This window comes from Zalophus californianus, chromosome 13, assembly GCF_009762305.2.
Source record: "Zalophus californianus isolate mZalCal1 chromosome 13, mZalCal1.pri.v2, whole genome shotgun sequence".
In the NCBI taxonomy this organism is placed as follows: domain Eukaryota; kingdom Metazoa; phylum Chordata; class Mammalia; order Carnivora; family Otariidae; genus Zalophus; species Zalophus californianus.
Window position 1 is genome coordinate 1806561 of NC_045607.1, and position 24030 is coordinate 1830590.

General features: G+C 65.9%; 1 protein-coding gene across 7 annotated transcripts in view; it reads right to left on the reverse strand.

Annotated features, from left to right (window-relative positions):
* Window positions 1-24030, reverse strand: part of KCNT1 (potassium sodium-activated channel subfamily T member 1) — a 66044-nt gene that overhangs the window by 18238 nt on the left and 23776 nt on the right. For 4 of the 7 annotated variants that reach the window (XM_035723826.1, XM_035723824.1, XM_035723823.1 and 1 more), the window contains exons 1-12: window positions 22252-22410; window positions 9919-9998; window positions 9170-9269; window positions 6663-6719; window positions 5950-5998; window positions 5821-5880; window positions 4703-4777; window positions 4551-4634; window positions 3772-3866; window positions 2601-2781; window positions 769-933; window positions 552-688 (exon numbers count right to left, since the gene is read on the reverse strand). In XM_035723826.1, the coding sequence (XP_035579719.1) occupies window positions 552-688; window positions 769-933; window positions 2601-2781; window positions 3772-3866; window positions 4551-4634; window positions 4703-4777; window positions 5821-5880; window positions 5950-5998; window positions 6663-6719; window positions 9170-9269; window positions 9919-9998; window positions 22252-22406 (1238 nt within the window). In that variant the 5' untranslated portion in view covers window positions 22407-22410. Of the gene's footprint in view, window positions 1-551; window positions 689-768; window positions 934-2600; window positions 2782-3771; window positions 3867-4550; window positions 4635-4702; window positions 4778-5820; window positions 5881-5949; window positions 5999-6662; window positions 6720-9169; window positions 9270-9918; window positions 9999-22251; window positions 22411-24030 lie in introns of those variants that run through there. The other 3 variants (XM_035723822.1, XM_035723825.1, XM_035723828.1) reach the window with 2 other exon arrangements.

The window sequence follows — 24030 nt, forward strand, 5'->3', positions numbered from 1 at the left end:
CTGGCACATTCTGGAAAGTTCCATCTAACAACTTAGTCTTTTTTTTTTTTTTAAAGATTTTATGTGTTTATTTGAGAGAAAGAGAATGAGAGAGAAAGCACGAGAGGGAAGAGGGTCGGAGGGAGAAGCAGACCCCCCGCCGAGCAGGGAGCCTGATGCGGGACTCGATCCCGGGACTCCAGGATCATGACCTGAGCCGAAGGCAGTCGCTTAACCACCTGAGCCACCCAGGCGCCCTAACAACTTAGTCTTCTTATGTCAAGTCACTCTGTTAGCTTGTCTTTAAAAGAAACCTTGCCCACAACCCCCATCTTCCCATCCTGGAGCCACTCCTGGAACCCCACTGCACCCCTGGACACCAGAGCAGGGGAGGGTGGGCGCTCTGGCAGCTGAGCCCTGGGCACAGGAGGACAGGTGGGCTGGGCGGCGTGGGGCCTGGCTGGGCGGCGGGCACAGAGCTGGAGCTGCGGGCCTCCCTGCTGACCCTCCCACCTCAGGCCCCCGCTCAGACAGGCTCGGGGCCCCACCCTCAGCCCCGGGACGGCACTCACTTGGCGCGCATGAGGTCCTGGTCCTTGAGCGCAGAGCCCTGGAGGTAGATGACCCGCTGGGACCACAGGGGTATCTGCAGGACCCTGCGGACCTGGGTGTCCATCTCGGTGGGGCACAGGATGACGACGTAGTAGTCCTGCGGGCGGGCCTGGGGTCAGTGTGGACTCAGCCACACCAGTGGGGAAACCGAGGCCCGTAGCGCCCAGGGCGCCTCACCTGCAGCCGGGGGTGTGCATAGAACTCGTTCAGGAAGTCCATGAGCAGGTCGATCTTGAGGGAGCTGACGCACAGAATCACGTGCTTCTCGGTCTGCGCCCGGTGACGGCTGTAATTGCCCCCCGACTTCTGCCGCTCCATCCACAGGTAGACAAGCTCCTCGAACTGCAGGTGAGAGCGGCCACGTCCCAGGTGGCCCGGGGCTCAGGGGGCCGAGAGGGTGCCGGCCGTGCGGGGAAGGGTGCTCTCCCTCGTGGGGCAGCACACGCAGAGCTGTCCTTCCCGATAGCATAGACGGACCGGCGGCGGGTCGGGGGGGAGCGGGCGGGGGCAGACGTCCCAGCGCCCGGTCCCCAGAGCCCAAGTGACCCTGACGCGATGCCCAAGTCTGCACTCCCGACATGCAGGTGACGATGAGACCCTGGGGCCATCGGCCCCCGAGATCCCTTTTGGAGAAGCCTGGGGGTGTCAGGAGAGTCTCAGGCACAGAGTCTGAAATCCAGACTCCGGGCGCGGAAGGGCACTTTGGGTGCCCGTGGGGTCCCGCCCACCCCGCCCACGCCTCCTGGACGCCAGCCTTGCGTCCTGAGTCCTTCTAAATTAGGAAAAGGACAGATGCAAGTGGCCCAGGGAAGGGAGCAGGGTCCCGCGGAGCCGCGGGGGTGCGGGCGGCCTCCTGCCTCCAGCCGATTCCCCCTCCAGCTCCGGGGCCGCGGGTTACCGCAGCTTCCATCAGTGGCAGCAGCTACCCTCCAGCGGGCTCACCCGTGCTGGGCGGCCCGCCACTAGCTCGCTGAACCGGGATCGTTTCACTGAATCTATGGCGCATCTGCTAGGTTCCAGGGACAAGACCCCGTGGCCCTGCAGCACAGGACCGGCTCCACCGCCGGAGGGGGTCCCCTGGGCAGGGCGGGGGCCGTGTGCCACAGGCTCCGGGCCCAGGCCTCCTCCTCTGCCATATGGCACAGTGGCGTCTGCCTCCCAGGGCCAAGAGGGGTAAGGGGCATGACCGTGCCAGGTTCAAGTCGTGTCCCCTAAGAGTCACGTCCACTCGGAACCTCCCCGTGGGACCTTATGTGGAAACAGGGTCTTTGCAGGTATGATTAGTTAAGGTGAGGTCAGATGGGATTGGGGTGGGCCTCCTAAAATGAGGGCAGAGAACATGGAGGAACACGCAGGGAGGAGGCACGTGAGGACGGGGGCAGGGACGGGAGGGATGCAGCCACAAGCTGGGGGAGCCCGGGGATCCCCGCGGCTCTGGAAGCAGGGAGGGCATGAAGGAGAGCCTCCCTCGGGGTCTCCAGAAGGAGCCGGCCCTGCCGACACCCCGGACTCAGACTCGGGCCTCCAGACGGGGACCGGACGTTTCTGCCGTGTGATGCCCGCGTGTGTGGTGCCGGCGGCTGCCCCCGGACGTGTGGCGAGTGCGGGCAGCAGTAACCACTGCCGCCTTCTGGGAGGGGCATTAGCGGGCACGCCGCTGTCTTTGCTCTTGTCTGAGGGCGCTAACCAGGCAGCGGACTTAAGCGGAAGGACACGGGGAAGAAAGGGGGACCACCCCCTTCCACCCTCCCAGAGGGGGCGGGCAGCTACTCCAGCAGTGAGCTCAGCCGCATCCTGGCTCCTGAGCATTCAACCCCAGCCCCGTCCCACCAACAGACGGCGGCCCCCCCGTCGAGAACGCCGCCCCCGGCTCCTCGGCCCGCTGGCCGTGGCCACCCCACGGGGCCCGCTGTGAAGGGCCCACCCCTCCCAACCCACTCGGGTCTCTGACGTTGCTCATTCCCGTGCTGGGCGCCGGGTGGTGGGGGGCACGGGAGCCGGAGGCGCACCTGCAGCGGGAGCACCACAAGGGCCACGCAGATCATGATGACCACCAGCAGCTGGGACGGCCAGATCTTGGGCGTCACGTCGCCATAGCCCACGGTGGAGAAGGTGACGATGCAGAAGTAGAAGGCCGTGAGAAGGGAGAGGTTCTCGCCTGCTCGCTCCAGGTGCTGGATGCCACAGGTCCTGCAGATCCGGGCGGTCAGAGGGCTGTGGGCGGGGCCGCAGCCACCACAGAGCTCCCGGGGTGCAGCTCTGCCTGCCCAGGTGCCCCCATCACTGGCAGGGGGACCCCCACCCCACACATGGTCCTGAGTCCAGCTCAGTCCATGTGGGCTTCTGGCATTTGCCCCCCCCCACCGCCCCTGTCTGCCAAAACCCCGCTCAACCCAGCCCTTCGGATTTCCCCCTGGACATTCCCTTTCCGGCCCACAGCTCTTTCGAGGCCCCTGGAAAATGCACCCCAAGGTTGGATGGGGAGTTGCGCTGGTTGAGTGTGGGCCTGGGGGCCACTGGGGGTCGGTGTGCCCCCGGCTGGGAGCCCCCATATGCCACCCCACCTCTGAGCCTCCTCCTCACCCAGGAGGTCAGATAGGGCATGGGACTTGCCCAGCCCCTCCCGGGCTCAGAGCTGCACAGCCCTGCTGCCCACGCCTGTGACCAAGTCCCGGTCCCCAGATGGAAGGTGCTGCTGGCAGGGCCTAAGGGGCCCACAGCACCCACCATGGGGTGCTCAGCATAGAGACAGGCTCAGAGACCCTCCCCCAGGGGGACAGGTGCCGGGAGAGAGCGGGCTGAATCACCAGGGAGCTTTCCACCCTGTGGATGCGGGTCCTGCTCCGCCGAGCTCTGTGTGTTGGTAGGGCGTGGGGAAGGGGAGGCAGGAAGCACGTGGCCCTCCTTCTCTCCTTCCCAGACCTTGATGCCTGCCCCTTGTCCTTGCCCGGGGCACAGGAGGTGGTGACTGGCTTCACCAGCACCGGGCAGGGCCCGACCCCTGCCTCCTCCTAGAGGAGCCGGACTTAGGCCTCCGGCCCCCTGGGAGTGTGGGCTTTGAGCCGTCCCCCGGGCCTTGGGTCAGACTGCCACCTGCCACACTGGGGCCCTTCTGACTTCTTGGACACCAAGGTGAGGGCCGTCCGGAGGGCTGGTGGGACCCCTGCAGGGCGCACTCACCCCGTGAACACCAGACACAGCAGGGTGCAGAACAAGATGAGGACCTGGTTGAACATGGCCGACTGCGTGCGCAGGATGGCGCGGTGGAAGTCATTCTGCGGGATGCGGGGCGGTCAGGGGCAGAGCCTGGGACCCGCCACAGAGCCGGGGCCCTTCTGGCCGCACGTCCCAGGGCCCGTGAGTGAGCAAGAGAGGGGAGGTGTAGCGGTATCCCAGGCCTTGCCACGGGACACCTGCTCTCAGCCCTCAGCTCTCTGCAGCCTCCTCTCGCGACCCCCACGGTGGGGGTGGGTGGGGGGCACAGGACTGGAAGGCCCTGGCTTTAGTTAGGATGGGGGTGAGCCCAGGGGGCCCGGACTCAGAGGGGACGGCCGCCCCGGGGGGGAACCCGTGTCAGGCTGCCTGCTGACAGCTCGGTAAAGGGGTCTTGGCCAGACACTCAGCAGAGGGTCTGTCCGTGAGCCCGGGGCACGTGGGCCTGGTCTTTGTGGCCCATTTGCTTTTGCCCCTCCTCCCCGCAGCCACTTATTTCCTGGGCTCAGGCAAAGCTCCGGGCTGAACCTGCTCTGTAGCACGAGGCAGAGGCGAGTCCTGGTCAGGACAGAGACAGAAGGGCGGAGACCGGCCTTTCGCGGTGACAGACATAGCATGCCTCTGCTTATCACCCTGGCCTCCTGGGGCACTGAGGGACGGTGGCCAGCTCCCCGCCAGGCTGGGGGCGTCCTGGGGGGCTCACCACCCAGGCCAGGAGGACGGCAGCTGCCCAGCCCGCGGCTTACGATCATGTTTTCCAGGGCATGCTTGGCCAGCCAACAGTTCAGAAACACGGGGATGAACAGGTTCCTCAGGGGCGCCCAGAATATCTGTGAAGGAGACGAGTCAGGGGGCTGGCACTGGCGGTACCCCACTCTTCACACGGCTGCTCACCCACCGTGACAATGAAGGGCAGCGTGTTGATCATCTCCAGGACGAAAGAGACTCGGAAGATCTGCTCCCAGATGTTCCCCTGGGGACCGTGGGGGCAGGAAGAGAAAGACAAGCCAGCCAGGAGGTCAGGGAGCGGGGTGGGGGTCAGGGAGCGGGGTGGGGGGGCGAGCCAGCCAGGAGGTCAGGGAGCGGGGTGAGGGGCGAGCCAGCCAGGAGGTCAGGGAGTGGGGTGGGGGTCAGGGAGCGGGGTGGGGGAGCGAGCCAGCTAGGAGGTCAGGGAGTCGGGGAGAGGTCAGGGAGTGGGGTGGGGGGGCGAGCCAGCCAGGAGGTCAGGGAGCAGGGTGGAGGGGCGAGCCAGCCAGGAGGTCAGGGAGCGGGGTGAGGGGCGAGCCAGCCAGGAGGTCAGGGAGTGGGGTGGGGGTCAGGGAGCGGGGTGGGGGAGCGAGCCAGCTAGGAGGTCAGGGAGTCAGGGAGAGGTCAGGGAGTGGGGTGGGGGGGCGAGCCCGCCAGGAGGTCAGGGAGCGGGGTGGAGGGGCGAGCCAGTCAGGAGGTCAGGGAGTCAGGGAGAGGTCAGGGAGCGGGGTGGGGGGGCGAGCCAACCAGGAGGTCAGGGAGTCGGGGAGAGGTCAGGGAGCGGGGTGGGGGGGCGAGCCAGCCAGGAGGTCAGGGAGTCGGGGAGAGGTCAGGGAGTGGGGTGGGGGGGCGAGCCAGCCAGGAGGTCAGGGAGTCGGGGAGAGGTCAGGGAGTGGGTTGGGGGGGCGAGCCAGCCAGGAGGTCAGGGAGTCGGGGAGAGGTCAGGGAGTGGGGTGGGGGGGCGAGCCAGCCAGGAGGTCAGGGAGCGGGGTGGGGGGGGCGAGCCAGCCAGGAGGTCAGGGAGTCGGGGAGAGGTCAGGGAGTGGGGTGGGGGGGCGAGCCAGCCAGGAGGTCAGGGAGTCGGGGAGAGGTCAGGGAGCGGGGTGGGTGGGCGAGCCAGCCAGGAGGTCAGGGAGCGGGGTGGGGGGGGCGAGCCAGCCAGGAGGTCAGGGAGTCGGGGAGAGGTCAGGGAGCGGGGTGGGTGGGCGAGCCAGCCAGGAGTGGGGTAGGGGGTCAGAGGGGAGTGTCAGCCCAGGTGGGGGTACTCACTTTGTAGCTGAGGTAAATGAGGAGCATTGTCTCCAGGAAGCTTATTATGGCCACGATGACCTAAGAGGGGTGGAGCCTGAGTGGGGCTGGGGGTAGCAGGGCCCACCCGGAGCCATGCCCCCCACTCACCTGAATCGCCCACAGAGTCATCTTTCTTTCCACCCAGAGGATGGGCGCCCTGGGGAGGGAGGGAGGTGAGCCTCGGGCTGTTATCCCCCAGCCCCCGGGCCTCTGCTGACCCCAAGCTGCCCCTTGGGCAGATGGAGAGAAAGAACAGGAGGGGAAGGGGACGCTCCCCAGGAAAGGAGGCAGGCTGGAAGCTGGGGGGCGTGGGGCAGCGCTGCAGGCTCAGGGGGCCCTTCACCCTGGACAGGCTCGCTGGGGCAAGTGCAGACTGAGCCCGGGGCTCCCTTCCTCCCCAGTCCAGCCGGGCTCTGGGGCTCTGGGAGGTGCAGCCCAGCGGGGGAGGGGCAGCATCTGGTGGCCGAGCCCCAGGGGACGGATCCTCAACTCCAGACCAGGCATCGCGGTCGCTCTGGGGCCACGGCTCTCCTTGGGTGAACGTGTCACCCACAGGAGGAGTAGTTACGACTCACTGAGGCCCTCCCCGCTGCCCCCCCCCACCCACAGTCTGTGGGCTGAGCTAGAGCGGGGGTGGGGGGCCGGAAGGGGCCTGCTGAGTCAAGTCCCTTGTGGTGATGCCTATCATTCCAACATGGCCCCCGAGCCCTCAGGTGCTCTGAGGGGCACCCCAGCGCCGCCCAGCGCCGGGGCCAAGGCTGCGCTTCTGTCCCGAGGGGCTGGGCCAGGGCAAGGTTCCCAAAGCTGGCCAGGGAACTCACCAATTGATCTCGGAGGATGAGCCATTGAAGGTGTAATTCTGCTTTGGGCAGCCCCAGCTGTGGAGAGACAGAGCTGGCCCAGCCGAGTCCCTGAAGAGATGCTTCCCCAGGTTGCCGTGGGCTCAGGGAGCACGGTGGGTGGCCACCCACCCCACCCCACCCAGGGCCAGCTCCCTGAATCTCAGACAGGCTGAAATGCAGCCTGCCCCCACCCCACAGACCCCCGGGCAGGCAGGGTGGGAAAGCGCACCATGCTGGGGCAGGGAAGCTGGGCATTCTGCCTGGTCTGACAGGAGGTTGCTGGGGAGGGTTGTCAGAGGTGGACCATGGGGCACTCAGTGCAGTGCCTCCCGGAGACTGGAGCTGCCACAAACAAGGCTGGACGGTGCATGAGAGATGGGGGAGAAAGCTGAGCTCCCACCTTGAGGTGCTGACTCCAAGACGCATGTCTCTGAGTCACTCTCAAGAACAAGCCTCTCTACACCAGCTGGATGCCCAGCCCCTGGGAAGGCGGTGGGGGCACGGCAGACCTGTTTATTCTGCCCCAGGATGTAACCAACGCCAGGGTCACTGACCAAGGGGATCTCACTCTCACAGAGCCCCACGGTGATAGGCAGCTCCCTCCTCCTTTTCTTCCAACTGACCCACTTCCCCTGAGCCTCACTGGGGCTATTGTTGCAAACTCAATGCTCACAGATGTGGCTGGCTGTCCTCCCACGCACTCACCACCCACCTACCATTCATCCGTCCATCCATCCATCCATCCACCCATCCATCCATCCATCCATCCATCCAGCCAGCCATTCATCTACCCATCCATCCATCCATCCATCCATCCATCCATCCATCCATCCATCCATCCACCTACCTACCATCCATTCAATCATTCATCCATCCATCCACCAACCATCCAGCCATTCATCTACCATCCATCCATACATCCATCTGCTATCCATAGTTCATCCGTCCATCTATCCAGCCATTCATCCATCATCCATCCAACAATTCATCCACCATGCACTCGTTCGTAAGTCATCCATCCACCCACCTATCCACCCGTTCTACCCATACTTCCACCAGGCCCCTTCTCCATTCATTTCCCCTCCCCCTTGCCCATCCATGTGCTAGGCATTGGGCAATGAATATGATAGACCTGGTCCCTGTAGGGTTGTGGAACCAGATGCTCAGGAGCCTCTGGGAATGGGAGAAGGTGGGATGAACTCAGGAAAGTAGTTTGAGAGTCAGTCAGAGTCCCCAGTTTTCCTTCTCAAACCAGCATGGCTGGATCTGTGCAACCCCACCCGGGATGAAGACAGGAGGGGTTCTAAGGGAGGGTGAAAGAGTGTCTCTGGCCTGGGGACACCAGACCTGGCTGCATGCAGGGGATTAAGTGCAACTTGCACTGTCCTTAGGCCCCAGCTTCCTCCCTGGCTTGGCCTGGGAGCCCAGTGGCCACGGTTTACCCTCAGGGAAGAGGCGGGAAGAATCTGCTCTGAGGAGTGAGCCTGTTCACCCAGATGACAGTGATGACCAGGCTGCCCGACCTGACAGTGGGGCCCTCAGCATGTGAGTGCCCACCCTTAGTGTGAGCGGCTAGGGAAACTCACTTGGTGTGAGCTCAGGAAAAGCACAGACTGAGCCAAAGAGAAAAACATAAGAAAGAAACCAGGTTCCAGATATCACCTCTGGAGAAGTGGGAAGGCAGTGCCTGCCTGAAGCAAGAAAGAGCTCTCAGAAATTAAAGCACGACGCAGAAAGATGGAGCCCAGGCTGGAGGGAAAGCTAAGGAAGTCGCACGAGAGGAGAAACAGGGAAGACGGTCATCCAGAACCACAGGCCCGGGCATCGGAAGCCCAGAGGCAGTGGAGGGGAAGGAGTGTAATCTTCCAAGGCCATGTTCCCCCTGGTCTGGCGTGAGAGAGAAGGGGCCACGCCAAGGTGTCCCAAAGACTGCCAGACACAGGCACAGAGAGATTCCACCAGCCTGCCAGGAAGACAACTGTGCTTCCCACAAGGATGACAAGCAGAAACGGTAGCAGGAAGACCACATGGTGAGAGGGGCCGAGGCCGACTCCCCTGCACTCATGAGCCTGCAGGACAACTCACAACCGAAGGAGGTGCCGCCTGTGCTCCATGCTGGGGAGGCAGGCCCAGGAGGGGCAGGTGCGACCGCGTGCAGCCCCGAGAAAGGAACCAAGAGGCCCTGCCTGGCTTGTAATCCGGCCCCCTCCCCGGCTGAAGGCAGCACAGAGCCGGTCACTGAGCCCCTCCCGTGCACCACTGGATGCACACCCACAGTCCACGGCCAGGGGGCCCTTCTACCCGGGCTGAGCCCGTTGGTCAGCAGGACCCCGAGTGCGGCATCCCGGGCCCAGCTCTGTGGGGGAGGACACTGGGAAGGAAGGACTCCCCGAGGGGCCGGGCCGGGCCAGGTGCTGGGCACACGCCCCATGCTGACACCATCAGCCTCGGGGCCGGCGAGCTGCCACAGCCCCCAGCTCACCCACCATCCAATCCCCAGGGCTGGGTCGTCAAGCAGGACTCGGACGATGTAGAGCAAGCAGGTAAGCAGCTTCAGGGAGAAGTTGAACAGCCGGATCCTCAGGCCTGCAGCGGAAGGGTGGGCACGTCAGGGCTCCTGGCCACCGGAGTCCCACGGCAGTCCCTGCCAACAGCTCCCCCTGGGCGCCTGGGGCCCCCTGGGCGGGGCTGTCCGCAGGGACTGAGGGACTGCTCTGCATTGTCAGGGGCTGCTGCTGGCCAGCCTCTGAGAGCCTCCATCCCTGTCCTGCCTTACAGGTGTGGGTGCAGACGGCTCCCCACACCACTCACTCCTTGGGGCTAGGGGGGTCTGGGGGGTACACTGGTGGCCTAGGACTCAGGGGTACCACCTCCACACCCCATCCTGCATCCCAGCTCCTGCTGGGAAAGCAGGCGGAGGGAACCTGTCAGGGGAGGGGTGGGGTTGCACGGAGGGGACCAGGGAACCTTGCAGGGTGTGGGTAGGAGGGCCCAGCCCAGCCCGGTGTCCAGCAGGGGGGTAGGGTCCCCACAGTTTCCGGGTCCCGCCTCCCACTGGGGGGAAGGTGGCCTGAAGCTGAGACCAGGAGCCTTCCCCCTGCGCCTACCACTCACTGACACAGCTCCTCCTCTGTCCCGGCCCCTGACCCACACAGGCCCCCCCGCTCACCGACAAACCCCCCTCCCCCCACCCTGCCACCCCCGCAGGCCCTGTCCCCCACAGGCCCCCACTCACTGGATCTCTGATTTTTGATGAAGAACAGCTTGAGCCGCTCCTTGAAGGTGTTCTCATTGACGTAGAACTCCACCTGGACCCTGGGGACGGGAAGAGGGGCATGGGGGCTCTGGACAGTGGGGGCTCACGCAGGGCCAGACCCGCTACTCCCACACTGCAGGAGCCCAGCAGACAGACAGAGGGCGGCAGCAGGATGAGATCACACCCCTCCCCATGGTGACCAGTGCACCTGCGTGGTTCTGGCAGACCTGCCCACCCACCCTTGCAAAGCCACTGCGCACAGCTGGGGGCCGGTCAGTGGTCACCAACTCAGCATCAGGGCCCCCGGAGGTGAACACCCATGGGCCCCCAGCCTGGACTGTCATAGGCAGCCAGCCACCCGGATTAAATGCACCCTGTGTGGCCCTCAGCACGGGCTCAAAACATGCCAGCTCATCTATATAGAATGTTCTGGAAGCTGATAGTCAGTTGCTCTGTCTGATGGCCCCTGGTGGCTGTGCCCCGAGACTAGCTGCAGCCTGCAAGATGGTCAGGCTGAGGGGCCAGCAAGATGTGACCTTCCCTGCACTCGCCGTCAGGCCAGCACTGGGCCCCTCCAGCCCCGGCTGCTCTCCGTCCTTCGGGCTCGCCCGTACACCCGGTGAATGCCCACATGCTCCGAGTCCTGCCCAGGCTCCCAGCGTCCTGGGACAGACCACAGCAGACCCAGCATGTCAGTGAGGGAGTCGCTGTGGGAAGGGCCGTCTGGTCCCTGGGGGGTAACACAGAGCCTGGGGCAATGGGCCACTGCCTGCCACTGCCCTGGCCTCAGACGGGGGCCCTCCTGTGGCTGCTGGGCCCGGCGTGCTGGGCTGATTCCCCCAGAACGGCCATTGTCCGCCAGGGTGGGGGCTCCGACCTGCCGTGGGTGGGCTGTGCACAGAGGCCCTGGCTCCCACTGAGGCAGAAGTTAGCCCTGCTCTTACCCTGACAGCAGCTACGGGGCTGCCCCATCTCGAGAAGGGTCTGCAACCGTCCTCGCTCCCCAAAGCCTGTTCTGGGCAGAGCGCGGGACACAGATGCCGTCTGGACGGGCCCCGGGGGTGGGCCCTCGGGAGGGGCCTTGGGCAGGGCGCCGGCACCTCCCTGACCTGCTCCAGGCTGGGGGCCTTGGCCACAGTGGCCTCTGCTGATCACAGGGCTCAAGAAGGGGCCCAGAGGAGGCAGGGGTGGTGTGGGCCCCTCTCCACTCTTGGGTCCTGGTGCAGGGTGGTCATCCAGCCACACCCTGGACTCCTGGAGCCGAACAACAGGAAGGGCCTCCTACAGACCAGGGAGGTCCAAACCCAGAGCCAGTAGCCAACGCACCCCCTGGTGCCCCAGCACACCCCTGCACCCCAGCACACCCTCTGTACCCCACCACACCCCTTGGTGCCCCAGTACACGCCCTGGTGCCCCAGCACACGCCCTGTACCCCAGCACACGCCCTATACCCCACCACACGCCCTGGTGCCCCAGCACACGCCCTGTACCCCAGCACACGCCTGTACCCCAGCACACACCCTGGTGCCCCAGCACACACCCTGGTGCCCCAGCACACGCCCTGTACCCCAGCACACGCCCTGTGCACCACCACACGCCCTGGTGCCCCAGCACACGCCCTGTACCCCAGCACACGCCTGTACCCCAGCACACACCCTGGTGCCCCAGCACACGCCCTGGTGCCCCAGCACACGCCCTGGTGCCCCAGCACATGCCTGTACCCCAGCACACACCCTGGTGCCCCAGCACACGCCTGTACCCCAGCACACACCCTGGTGCCCCAGCACACGCCTGTACCCCAGCACACGCCTGTACCCCAGCACACGCCCTGGTGCCCCAGCACACCCCTGCACCCCAGCACACCCTCTGTACCCCACCACACCCCTTGGTGCCCCAGTACACGCCCTGGTGCCCCAGCACATGCCCTGGTGCCCCAGCACACGCCCTGTACCCCAGCACACGCCTGTACCCCAGCACACACCCTGGTGCCCCAGCACACACCTGTACCCCAGCACACACCCTGGTGCCCCAGCACACGCCCTGGTGCCCCAGCACATGCCTGTACCCCAGCACACGCCTGTACCCCAGCACACACCCTGGTGCCCCAGCACACGCCTGTACCCCAGCACACGCCTGTACCCCAGCACACGCCCTGGTGCCCCAGCACATGCCTGTACCCCAGCACACACCCCGGTGCCCCAGCACACGCCCTGTACCCCAGCACACCCCTTGTACCCCAGCACACGCCCTGGTGCCTCAGCACACGCCTGTACCCCAGCACACACCCTGGTGCCCCAGCACACGCCCTGTGCCCCAGCACACGCCTGTACCCCAGCACACACCCTGTACCCCAGCACACGCCTGTACCCCAGCACACGCCCTGTACCCCACCACACGCCCTGGTGCCCCACCACACGCCCTGTGCACCACCACACGCCCTGGTGCCCCAGCATATGCCTGTACCCCAGCATATGCCTTGGTGCCCCAGCAAATGCCCTATACCCCAGCACACCCCTGTACCCCAGCACACGCCCTGTACCCCACCATACCCCCTGGTGCCCCAGCAAACGCCCTGTACCCCAGCAAACGCCCTGTACCCCAGCATACCCCATGGTACCCCACGACAGCACACCCCGTCCCAGCACATGCTCTGGACCCCAGCATACCCTTGATACCCCAGCACACTCCCTGTACCCCAGCACATGCCCCGTACCCCACTGTATCGCAGCATAAGCTCGTTTCCTCTCTCTCCTGGAAGGGAACTTCCTTTGGAACCCCTGAATCCCATCTTCCTCCGTAGGTGCCACATGGAGCTGGGTCGGGAGGCCCCTGATGGTCTCTGGGGAGTTGGTCAGACAAACCTGGCTGGGCCTGGGTCCAGTCTGGTCAGGTCATGGGGGCAGATGCAGCTCACTGAGTTGGGACTCCCCAGGGCCCCAGAGCACCCAGCTCAGGAACACACCGTCCCCACCACGCTCCGGCCCTCTCCCGGCAAAGCCTCGACACAGGGGTCTCCCAACCCCACCTGTGCCATCTATTCAGGCTTGCTCCCTGGCCAGCAAGGCCCTGCCCGGCCCCGGTGGCTGGTGGCCATCGGGCTCCTTCCTCCTCAGCCTCCCAGGGCACTGCCCACGCTGCCCTCCTACCCCAACCTGCTCTGGTCACCTCCTTCTCCCCCAGACTCCTTGGCTATCCCCGATCCCAGCTCTGAACGTGCGATGCCCCAGGACTGGTCACGGGTCCCTCCCGATGCCCACCTGGCTTGCTTCTGCAAGGTGACTTCGAAACCCCAGCTCTCCTCTGAGCCCCCAGCTGCCCTCCGACATCGCCCCTTGGGGTGTTGCTCCCTAGACCAAGCAGGACCAGCCCCTCCCCAGGCCAGAGGCGGCTCCCCTCCCCCACGTCAGACCTCAGACCCTCCCCCACCCAGGGCACCCTCTATGCCACTGAGAGCGAGCCCCTATCCTGTGGGCTCCACTCCCTTCCGGGGGTCCCACCACTTCTGCCTCCCCTGCCTGTTCCTGCTGGAGGCCAGTAGGTGAGACAAAGGGCAGGAGGCCAGAGTCCCTAGCTCCTTCCCGCGGTCTCTGTTGGGAAAACCCAGGGACTCCCAGCTCCTTCCCGGGCACCCCCAAACCTAACCTGACCTTGTCCCCTGCCCTACTTCCCACCAGCCACTTGCTGCACAGGTGCCTTTCCTGGTCCCTCCCCTGCCTCCCAGGCCCGTGGGGTCAGGACTGCTGACCTGGGGCTGGTCAGGCCCTGACACCTTCGCTTCCAGGTCCCTGTCCCCTCCCCTGCTCCCCAAAAGTGGAACCCTAGTCACTCCTCGGCCGGCCCTTGTCTGCTTGTGGGGGCAGCTGCAGACACCCATCGGGACAGCCCCCCCCCCCAAGGCGGTCGGTGGTCAGCGGCCTGCAGGTGGGGGCGGGAAGGGCTGGCAGACGTGGCCGTGTGGCTCAAGCCTGCAGGGCCAGGGAGCGTCAGGAAGCCTTCCCCACTTTTAAGTTTTCATGAGCGGTGGCTGCCCACTTCTAGCACCGACACAGAGCAAATTACAAGCTGTCCTCTTATCCCGAGACACAGGTGGTGATGAGCATAATTAGGCCGGCCCACGAGGACATGCCTTCCAGAGCAGCCCAGACCCCACAGCCCCAGGTTCACGGCCCAGGCTGGCCTGGCTGAAGGATGCGCTCTGGGCTCGGCAAGCTGGCGGGAAGAAGCAAGGGGGCCTGGGGTCACAGACAGTCTGGCCTGCCCGAGGCCCTGGCCCTCCACTGCCTGGCTGCCCTGTGGGCCCTGCACCTCTCTGAGCCCCAGCCTCCTTACCGGGGGAATGAACAGTGACAGGACCGTCTGCCACAGCATCTTGAGGGTGCCAGGCCGGGGACATTGGCTCTGGAGACGTTACCTGTCCTCCCTGCACCTCAGGCTCGTCCCTGTGAAGTCTGGCCAACCGCTCGTACCCGGATGGATTAAGTGACAGACCGCCGCAGTGCGGGGCTTGCGGCCTGGCACCCACCGGCTCGGAAGGTGCCAGTGATCAGGGCTGATCTGATTCCCACAGCGGCCCGCTCTGTCGCTCACATCACCCCGGGTAGATGGGCCCTGGGCCATAAATCCACGTGTGGCTGCAGACGGTGCGTGGCCCATGCCCTCTGTGGGCAGGGGTGTGACCCTGGCTGGGGCCGCCCCCTCCCCCGATGGCTGGTCCAGCTATGGCTCAAGGCCCTGTGATGGGCCGGGTGACCAAGCTCACAGGAAGCCGCCTGCGGGAGGGCCGGGAGAGGGGCCCTGGGAACCCACACACGGTGCAGTGGCCTCGGAGCTCGGTGTCGGCATCCAGGGCCAGCGAACACTGCCTGGGTGCCAGAGGCTGGGGTGAAGTGAAGGGGTCTACCTTCCTACGTGTCTGTTCTCGGTGAGAGGCCTGGAGGGGAAGGCTGGGCACGCCAAGGCCGCTGCTGCCAGGGGCCCGGTCTAAGGCAGGGGTGCCCCACGGGCGTGCACCGGATAGGCCTGGTCTGGGGCCCAGAGGCTGCAGGAAGCCTGCGTCTCAGACAGCTAGCATACCGCCTGGGGTCAGGCCACCAGCCCCGAGGACTGGACAGGCCAAACCTGGGTCCCATCCCTGGGACAATCCTCAGCCCTGGTTCCTCTGTCCACAGAGGTGAGTGGCTCTCAGGCTGGTGAGGACAGGGGTCCAGGCCGAGCAGACAGAAAGGCCATCTCCCTGAGTCCTGCCATGGGGCCCCTCAGAGGGCTCCAGCCAGACTCATCCCTCCATGCACGCGAAAGATCCAGCAAGGCCCGAGACTGGCCAGGATAACCCTGTGGGTCACAGGCACTGGGGGCTCTGGGCTCCCCATGGGGCCAGGGCCTCTTGAATGTTTGGGGTGGAAGCTCAGTCCCTAGCTGGCTCTGCCCCATCCCCACCTGGCTTGTGTTTGAGCAAGGCCCACTGCCTGCCTGGGCCCCACAGTCTTGCCCACACTGGAGGGGACCCCAAGAAGCTCCCCTTGCTCTGGCAAAGCAGCTCAAACCTCACCCACCTGGTGCCAGGACCTGCCAGGGGAGCCGGGCAGGGGGAGGCTGGGGGCCGTCCAGCTCCCTGCTGACCAGCAGGCTGACCGGTGGGCCAATAGGTAGGCCCCGCAGAATCCTTGCAGGCAGCTCTGGCACGGATGGCCTGTGCCGGGAAGCTCCAAAGGCAGGGCCCCGTGGTTGGCCTGAGGGGAGGGTGGCCAGACACTAAGCACACGGCCACGGGCCAGGCCCACCCGCGCAGCCACAACAGCTGTGCACTCACATGGGGCCGAGATCCGACTGCTCACTTCCCTTGGTCTGCCGCTGTGTGCTGCCGGCTCTCTGGCAGGCGCCTGGGAGCTCCCTCCGCACCAGAACCCACACACTGACAGGCGAGAGAAAGGGCAGGGCCCAGGCCCACCTGCCAACCCTGAGGCCAGCTATTCTGAGAAAGGGCAGAGCCTGGGCGCAGCCCGGGGACCCAGACCAGGACAGACGTGTGGCTAGCGCCACCCCCGGACACTGGCACTTCCTGAGGCCTGCGGGCAAAGGAGCTGGGCGTGGAGGCACGGAACACTGGCCGGGGAGCCTGTGGGGCGGTGGGCACTGGGGGTGTGGGGTGGGCATGAAGGCTCCCTGTCCTTGCCCCTCCAGCCCAAACCTGCAGACTCACTGGTGGGAGGCTGGTGGCCACATCCCTCCCGCACCCCTACCCTCATCGGGGTGGCTCAGGATCCACCTCAAAGGGAGGCTGGAGGGTTGGGGGGGTGCTGGAAGGCTTTCCTCTAGTGCCTGCCCACTGCCGCGGGCCTGCTGCAGGGACCTCCCCTGGGTCGGGAACCTGGAGGAGCAGCCGGAGGACCGGAGAAAGAGGGGGGACAGTGGCTTCTCAAACCAGCAGACGGGCCCAGCCTGGGCCTTCTGTATAGAGTGGTCCCGCCGGGGACCTCCTGCGCGCATGTCGGAGAGGGGCCCTTGTTCTGGCACCCTCGGCTGGGCCGGGGCCTGGGAGAGCCTCCTTGGGGTGGCCTGGGGTGTATGCTCTGCCAGTGACAACCCTGGGGGGCAGGCCCTGCAGCCTCAGCCCCTCGGGTGGCTGCACACTGTCCGTATTCTTCCGGGCAGCCCGGGGTGCCGGGGAGAGCCCTGCCTTCTACCCCGCCCGTTACCCACCGCACCACGGCGGCCTGGGCCGGCCCAGGCTTCAGGCTCCCACACTCCTGATGGGAGAGTCCCAGCCCCAGTCTCAGGCTGCAGGGAGACTGGTCAGCAGCCCGAAACACGGAGGGAGCAGTGTCGCTGCCAACAACGTGAATGAATGAAATCAGGTCCCACTTGGCGGCCACCCTGAGTGCCGAGGGCCTGGGCAGGATGTGGCTGCTCTGAGGAGGACTCTGGTCTCCCTGGCCTCAAGGCCACCCTCCACTTGACCTAGGTCTGAACCGAAGCCAGGAATAGCCTTGTGCTGGGGGCCTGGACGACGCAGGTCGCCCAGGCTGGCTGAGGCGGGAGGGTCCCCGCAGCCATCTGCATGCCTGTCCCTGTATGGGCAAAGGCTCGGGGTCCCCATTCCCACTGTCTGGCCACTTCTGAGGGCTGTGGCCACCCCTGTGGGAGGCTGTGGGTCTCTGCCTCTGGACAGCCCTGTTTCCTACGCCAGGGCCCCTCCCCGGGGGGCTGCCCGCTATCCTGTCCTCAGCCTCAGCTTCATCGCCCAGGCCCGCGGCTCCTGCTGGTGCAGGGAGGTGGTGGCCGGTGCTGCCTCGAGCCTGCTCCTGCCTGGAGTGTCCCCGCCCAGAGCCGGCAGGGCCTGAGCCCCCTCCTCCCAGAGTCCGCTGCGGGTGCAGGAATGCTTGTCCGTCCCTGCTTCGGCCCCCTCCCTGCAAGCACTTACTGAGACAGAGAGGAGTCCAGACTGAAATCTTCCACATGAAGCCTGGGGACAGACACAAGTGGTCATGTCAATGCAGAAGACAGATGGACGGAGGGTGTGGGCTCTTGGACACTCAAGGAGGCTCTGGGCAGGGTCCGAGGGAAGTGGGGGCGCACCCATGTGCATGCGCCCCCCCCTCCCCCCGGCCCACAGAGTCCCCAGGCAGGCAGAGGAGCCCACGGGAGGCAGCTTGCAGCGGGGCAGTGACCGTGCCTGGCGCCCTCGGTGCCCGAGAAAGCAGCACAACACAGGCAGCAGCCGCCACATGCGCCCCCTGCCCAGGCCGGATCCCACCCAAGGCCAAGGCCAAGGCCAAAGCCAAGGCCAAGGCCAAGGCCACCCACCTCCAGCCCAGGGATTAGGTCAGGATCAGCCCATTTGGCTAGCGCTCACTGTCCTTGCTCCCGCCAAGCCTGCCCCAGGCACCATGAGCCCGGCTCCAGGGAAAGGCCCCACTTTCCACCTGGCAAGCTGACTCGGCAAGGGCCAGTTCCCACACGAGACATGAAAGCCAGGCTCCCTTGTCTCAAGTCTGCCCACCTCCCCTCTGCTCCCTGCTCTCCGCGGGCCTAGCCACAGAGCCCACCGGCCCTGCATCTTGACTTCCCAGTGACAGGGCAGGGTTGCTGAGGCTTCTTAGGGGGTGCCCAGGTGCACACCTCCACTGGCCAGCAACCACACAGCTCTTGCCCTTTGGGCCGCCTGCCCTAGGGTTCTGCCAGCCTGGCCACATGCAGCTGACACCAAGATGGCTGGGCCCGGACTGGAGGGGAGGCTGGTGGGAGCTATGGGGCTCTGGGGACTGGCCCCTGGGGGGCTGGTGGGGGTGTGTGCCCACAGAAAGTCTACTCTTTGCTGATGAGGTGCCCATCTGGAAGACTTCAGGACCTCTCTTAGTCCTCAAGGCAGCCATGCTCCAGAAGAGGAAGCGTAGGTTCAGAGAGGACCACTGTCTCCCAAGGCCATGGGCAGGGAGGAAGGAGCCGGTCTGTAGGGCTGGGGCAGCCCCTCACCATGGGCCGGGCTGCAGGCACACGCCCACTGCTCCCTGTGCAGGGCCCTCTGGGTGGGCAGGCTCCTCTCCTGGTGCCCCGGCCTGCAGCTCCTGGTGCTTGGGTGGGCAAGGCGGGGTCGCAGGACACTCCTGGGGACGATGTCTGGACAGGGTGTGCGGAGGGGCTGGGCTCCACATGGAGCAGGGGAAGCCAGGGCTTCACCAGGCCTCAGCCTGTCGTCACTGGGAGCTTCTGGCAGATCCTCCATGTTTGTCCGGCTCAGATTCCCTTTCGCTGGCCCCGACACTGCCCCGAGCCCTGAGTCGGGGTGACAGCTGTGCCGGGGGGTGGCAGGAGCCTGGCAGGGCCACGGCTGTTGCGGTGGAGCTAGAAACTCACCGAGAGTGGGTGGGGGTGCTGGGGGGATGTGGAGAATGGCAGGGTTCCTGGAGGAGCACGGGCCGCATGAAGGGGAGGAGGGAGAGTGGGGGAGGGGCTCTGCTGCTGCTGCTGGACTGTGACAGGCAGGCTCGGGGTCACAGCCAGCATGTGGGGTCCTGGCAAGAACAGCAGGGAAGTAGGACCACACTGGAGCCCCAAGGACCCCGAGATGTGGAGGCGACGTGCTGGGCTTGCAGCACCCGGGGAGGACCCGGCGCGGGAGCGCAGAGGGAAAGGTGTTTCCTTCCGTCCTCAGCCCCACAATACACAGAAGCTCCCAGGGCCCTGCAAGCAGGGATGGCCCTGCCCCTCCAGGCCCATCCTCGGTGGCCAGAGAGGCTGCCAGGAGGACAGACTGCGCCCGGTGGCCACTCAATGCAGCCCCCACCTGGGGCTCACGGGGACCCTAATCCAGGCCAGGCGCTGCCACCACCTGTTCCGGCCCCGCCCCTGCCAGGTCCCGCCCATCAGGCCCGCCTCTCCTGGCCCCGCCCCGGCCCCGCCTCCCCCAGGCCCCGCCCCACCGCTGCACCTTTGCGCGGAGCCCCCTGGTAGGGATCCCCCTCTACTCCCCAAACCCTTCCCCTCAGCCCAGCTCTGAGTGAGACCCCTCTGAGGATGTCCCCTCCCCTGAAACTACCAATATGGCGGAGCACAGACAGCTGAACGGCCAAGTGCACGACTCCTCCGCCCAGGCCCTCCTGCTCCCCCTCTTCCCTGGGGACCCCTCTTCCTCTTTCTGCCCCTGGGACACGCGGGCCTCTGCCTGCCGCCTCACACAGGACCTGAGTTCCATCCTGGCCTCTGGCCTTCGCTCCTTCCCTCCCCTTGGGGCATCCACACCCACAGGAGGATCCTGCTGGCCCCTGGAGTTCTCCCAACTCAGCTGTCCACGGGGTGCCCCCCACACCCTGCCCGCACTCCCCACAACTCCCAGACCCCGGATTCTCCCTCCTAGATCTTTCTGCAGCCCTTCCCTTCTCACTGGGGCTGCCATCATGCCTTCCAGGCTACCCACTCAGGTGTCCCCTCCAAGGGTATACCCGTGAGCCCCTCCTTTGCAGAGGAACCCAAACCCTGACAGGGGGTTCCCAGTAATCAGGTGTTTCCTCTCCCACCCTGTGTGTCCTTCCAGGTCAGCGTGCCTGACCTGCCACAGCACCTCCAAAGGGCAAAGGTACCCGGCCCCAGGTTTGCTGGGGGCACAAGGGGGGTCCCAGAGCAGCGTTGACCCATGTGGAGAGTTCACTGGACCCCTTGCTCAAAAGCTCTTGAATGATGGGCTTCATCACTCGCACCCCCAGGTCACAGTTTCTAACCATTGTTCCCCTCCCACTCCTGGCCTCACAAGACATGGGGAAGGGGAGGGACAGAGAAAGGAGACCTATGAGCTCAGAGCCCAGGGAGCCTAGGCTGGCGGTGTGTGTGTGTGTGGGGGGGGTACCCATGCTGGCCCACACTGTCACTGTGACTAGGGTGCACTGTGTTGGGGGGGGGGGACTTGGGCATGGCATTGGGAGCAGGCTCTCCCAGCCATGGTGAGGCCTCCAGAAGGCTCCGCGCCACCCTGGGGAAGGCCGGTGCTGCCTCATGGCCCAGGGAGCTCTGACACTGGCTGGCCCCAGGAGGCGGCCAGGCATGCAGATGCGACCAGCTTCAGGAGCTGTGGCCCCTGGCTCCCTCTGAGAAAGATCCCTAGCACCCTAGTTGTGTGGGATGCTCCGTCATGCCTGAGTTCCTAAGGAGCCCTGCAAGTGCGTCTCTGCTCAGGAACCTGTTGTGGGCGCTCTCTGCTCCTGTCCAGAAGGAACTCCATGGCGTGCGTCTAAAGTCTGGGGACACGAGGCTGCAGGGCTCCAGGCCCTGATATCGTGCAGCTACAGACAATTCTTTTTGCTCTGCAGAAAGAGGCTAATAGGGACCCCGTACTTCAGGGGCTGCTGGGCACAGAACGAGTCACCCATGTAAGCACCAGCCCAGTACCAGGGGCAGGAGAGTGCGGGAATGGGACAGGGCTTCCTGGAGGAGGTGGCCTTGCCATCTGAGCTCCCATTCTGCACTGCAGGCTCAGATGCAGCCTGGGCAGGACCTGCCATCTCTGCGTCCCTGCAGGAACAGGGACAGCAAGGGGAGCCAATCTTGCAGGGGCTGGGCTGGCTGTAACCAGAGCCTCTGGAGTCACTGCCCCCCACAGCGTCCAAGAGGCGGATGGAGAGGAGAGGAGTCTGTCCTCAGGGCCTTGGCCAGCACTTGCTTCCTTCCCATCCAGGCTGCTCATTAACTGCTCTGGGGCCTCTTAGAGGCACTTAATCTCGAGCCTTAGCAGTCTGGTCCGGGGAATGGGGATAACTGCTGGGCAGCAACCCCCGCCCCCGGGATGCTCTGAGGAGCCAGAAACGGGTGTGAAGGCAGGGAGGGGCCTGGATAGCCTGTAGCCAGGCAGGAGGGGCAGGGGAGAGGCTTCCTAGGCACTCCTGATCCTGCCATCTGCCAGGCCAAGTCCCTGCCAACCTCCACCCCAACCTTAATGAGGCCTGGCACCCCCGCCCCCGGGCTTTGGCCCTGGCTGCTGGTGCCCCTCCCTGGAGCCCTGCGGCCCTGGGAGCCCCCGCTCTCCTCACCCCGGCCCAGCCTGCACCTCTCTGCCAGACACAGGATTCTGTGCCCACGACGTGTGCCTACACCAGGGGAGGTCTGATTCATCTCTGTTCCCCCCGCAGCATCCAGAAGGGCTCCCTGCACAGAGAAGGTGTTGGCTAAGTACTAGTGCTGCAGACCGAGCCTCAGTGTCCTCACCCGGGAAATGGGGGTGCTGTGTTCAACCCTGCCCTGGGAGGAGCCAGAGAAGGGCCTGGGATGCCCCCTCCCCAAGCGGGCCCCCTCTGCAGGAAATGGGCCTCCTGCGTCCTGGGTGCCACTAGCTCCGGGCCCTCGTCCCAGAGATCCTGAGACCTGACTGTGTCCCAGCTCCAATCTGCTGTGCAGCCTTCGGCCAGGCCCCCAACCTCCCTGGGCCTCATGCTGCCTGCCTCTGAAGTGGGGATGCGGACGCTGGCCCTGCCTCCCCACAAGCGGCCGCTGGAACCGACAGGAGTGTGGGCTCAGTGGGGCCAGGGCCGGGCAGGGGTCACCGAGCCACCTGGCACAGCGTCTGGGTCCTGTCTTCCCTCTCTCCTCCAGTCTTACCTGCAGGCCCACGGTACCAGCTACTGAGAGCAGGAGAGAGTTGGGGGGGGCGGGGAGCATAGGCTCCGGGCGCCTGGGTGAGGGTTCCGAGGGGGGAACCCAGCCATCCCCCCCTTCCCGGGGCTGCAGGCGACTCGGCAGGTGCAGCCCGGCGGAGCCCGTGCTGGACGCGAGCGGCAGAAGCAAAGCCCCTCCCGGCGGCACGCGGGGTCCCCCGGCGCGCGCCCCTACCTCTGGCCCACGTCGCTGCCCACGGAGCCCCCACCGCGGGCCGGCAGCAGCGGGCTGAGCCCGTGCGGCTCCTCCGGTGCCGAGGCGCCGGCCGAGGCGCCCCCCGGGCACGCCTTGCCCTCGGACGGCGAGCGCGGCAGCTTGGCCCGCGCCATCCTGCGGGAGCACACGGGCGGGAGGCGGCAGGGGCGGTGCTCCCATCTCCGCGCCCCGCCCCGCGCTCCCCGCGCCGCCGCCGCAGTGGATCGGCCCGGCCGGGCGGGGGGCACCCCCGAGAGGCAGGGGACGGCAGGATGCGCGGGCCCCTTCCTTTCCCCGCGCGGAGAAGCCCCGGCGGGAGGGGTCTCGGCGCCCAGCGGCCAGGGCCGCCTTGTAACGGAAGTAGTAGTAAGAATCACGACAGTCACGGCGGCGCTGGGGGAGGGGAGCAGTAGTGGCGCGGTGACAGCTGGTGGCTCTCGGCCACTCACCTCCGCAGGCAGGAGCCGCTGGAGCCCACGAGCGTTGGTGCTCCGCCGCCCTGTGCCCAAGTCCCAGGCGGCCTGCAGGTCCTGGGGAGCCAGGTGTGGCTCCGGATGGCCTGCCCAGAGCGGTGCCCACCTTCCAGGCCCTACCCCTGGTGCCTGCTCAGGTTGGGTGGGTCCACCCCAGCCAGGTGGGAAATGTGCAGTCTGTCTGTCCATCCCTCCCATCCCCTACCCTCCCAGGGCTATGGGGGAGTCCATGGGGGCACTCACCAAGTGGTGCCCATATGCTCGGCTCGGCTCCGTGCCAGGCACAAGAGCCCTGCTTTGGACAAAGCAGCTGCTTCGTGGAGCCCCATGTGCACCCGATGCCCCGCTGAGGACGGCTCTGGTCACCTCAGTGAACTGCAACGGCCCGAGGAGACAAGGCTGATGTCAGTTTTGCAAAGTGGGGCGATGAGGCACTGAGGTAGGAGGTGGCTTCCCCAGGAGATGGAGGCAGGGAGAGATGGAGCCAGGAGCCGGCAGGTGAGGTGGCTCAGCTGGGCAACAGCAGGCAGGTGTGGGTGCTGGGGGTGCTGAGGCTCCGGCTGGAGCCTGCCGGGTGCAGGAGGTGCTGAGACGCCCGGCTGTCCTCCACAGTGGTCAAGCGGCTCCAGCTTGTCTGGCTTACGGATGGTCTGTGGGAGGAAGGTGGGCCTCAGAACCCCCAGCTCCTGCCCGGCCCCTCCCCAGACATGGAGAGGCAGGAAGGTCCGGTGCAGAGCCATTCGGTGGTCTCAGCAAACCCCCAGCATCTCCCTGGACTGCGTTCCCTGTCAGGAATCTGCCCTCAAGGAACGAGGTGTTTATGTGGGCAAAGCCCCCTGCCTGGCCCTGGGGGGAGGGGGCGAGGAGATGGCGGCCCCTTGTCCCCCTTCCTGCGGAGCGACACGTCAGTAACGGAGCAGGGCCCGATGGCAGGGACGCTCGCCTGGCCACCCCAGGAGGGGCAGGGAAGCCGAAGGGCTCCTTGGGATGCGTTTTCACCTGCAGACAGGACACGAGCTCGCGGTCCCTGAGCAACGCCGGCCAATGCGTCCCGTCCACGGCAGGGAAGCCCACACATCTGGCCCGTCCACTGCGGCTGCCGTGTGTTCTCCTGTTTCTGGATTTTGGGAGAGCCTTCAGTCCTCATGTGGCGATGGCTTCTGAGGTCCAGGATAAGAGGTGACGAGGGAAGGTTTTTCCAGCGTTCGGTATGACATGACCACCAGGCGACTGTCGGCGCCGTTCCGTATGCGGTGGGTGGCAGAGGCCCTTCCAGCTGGCCACT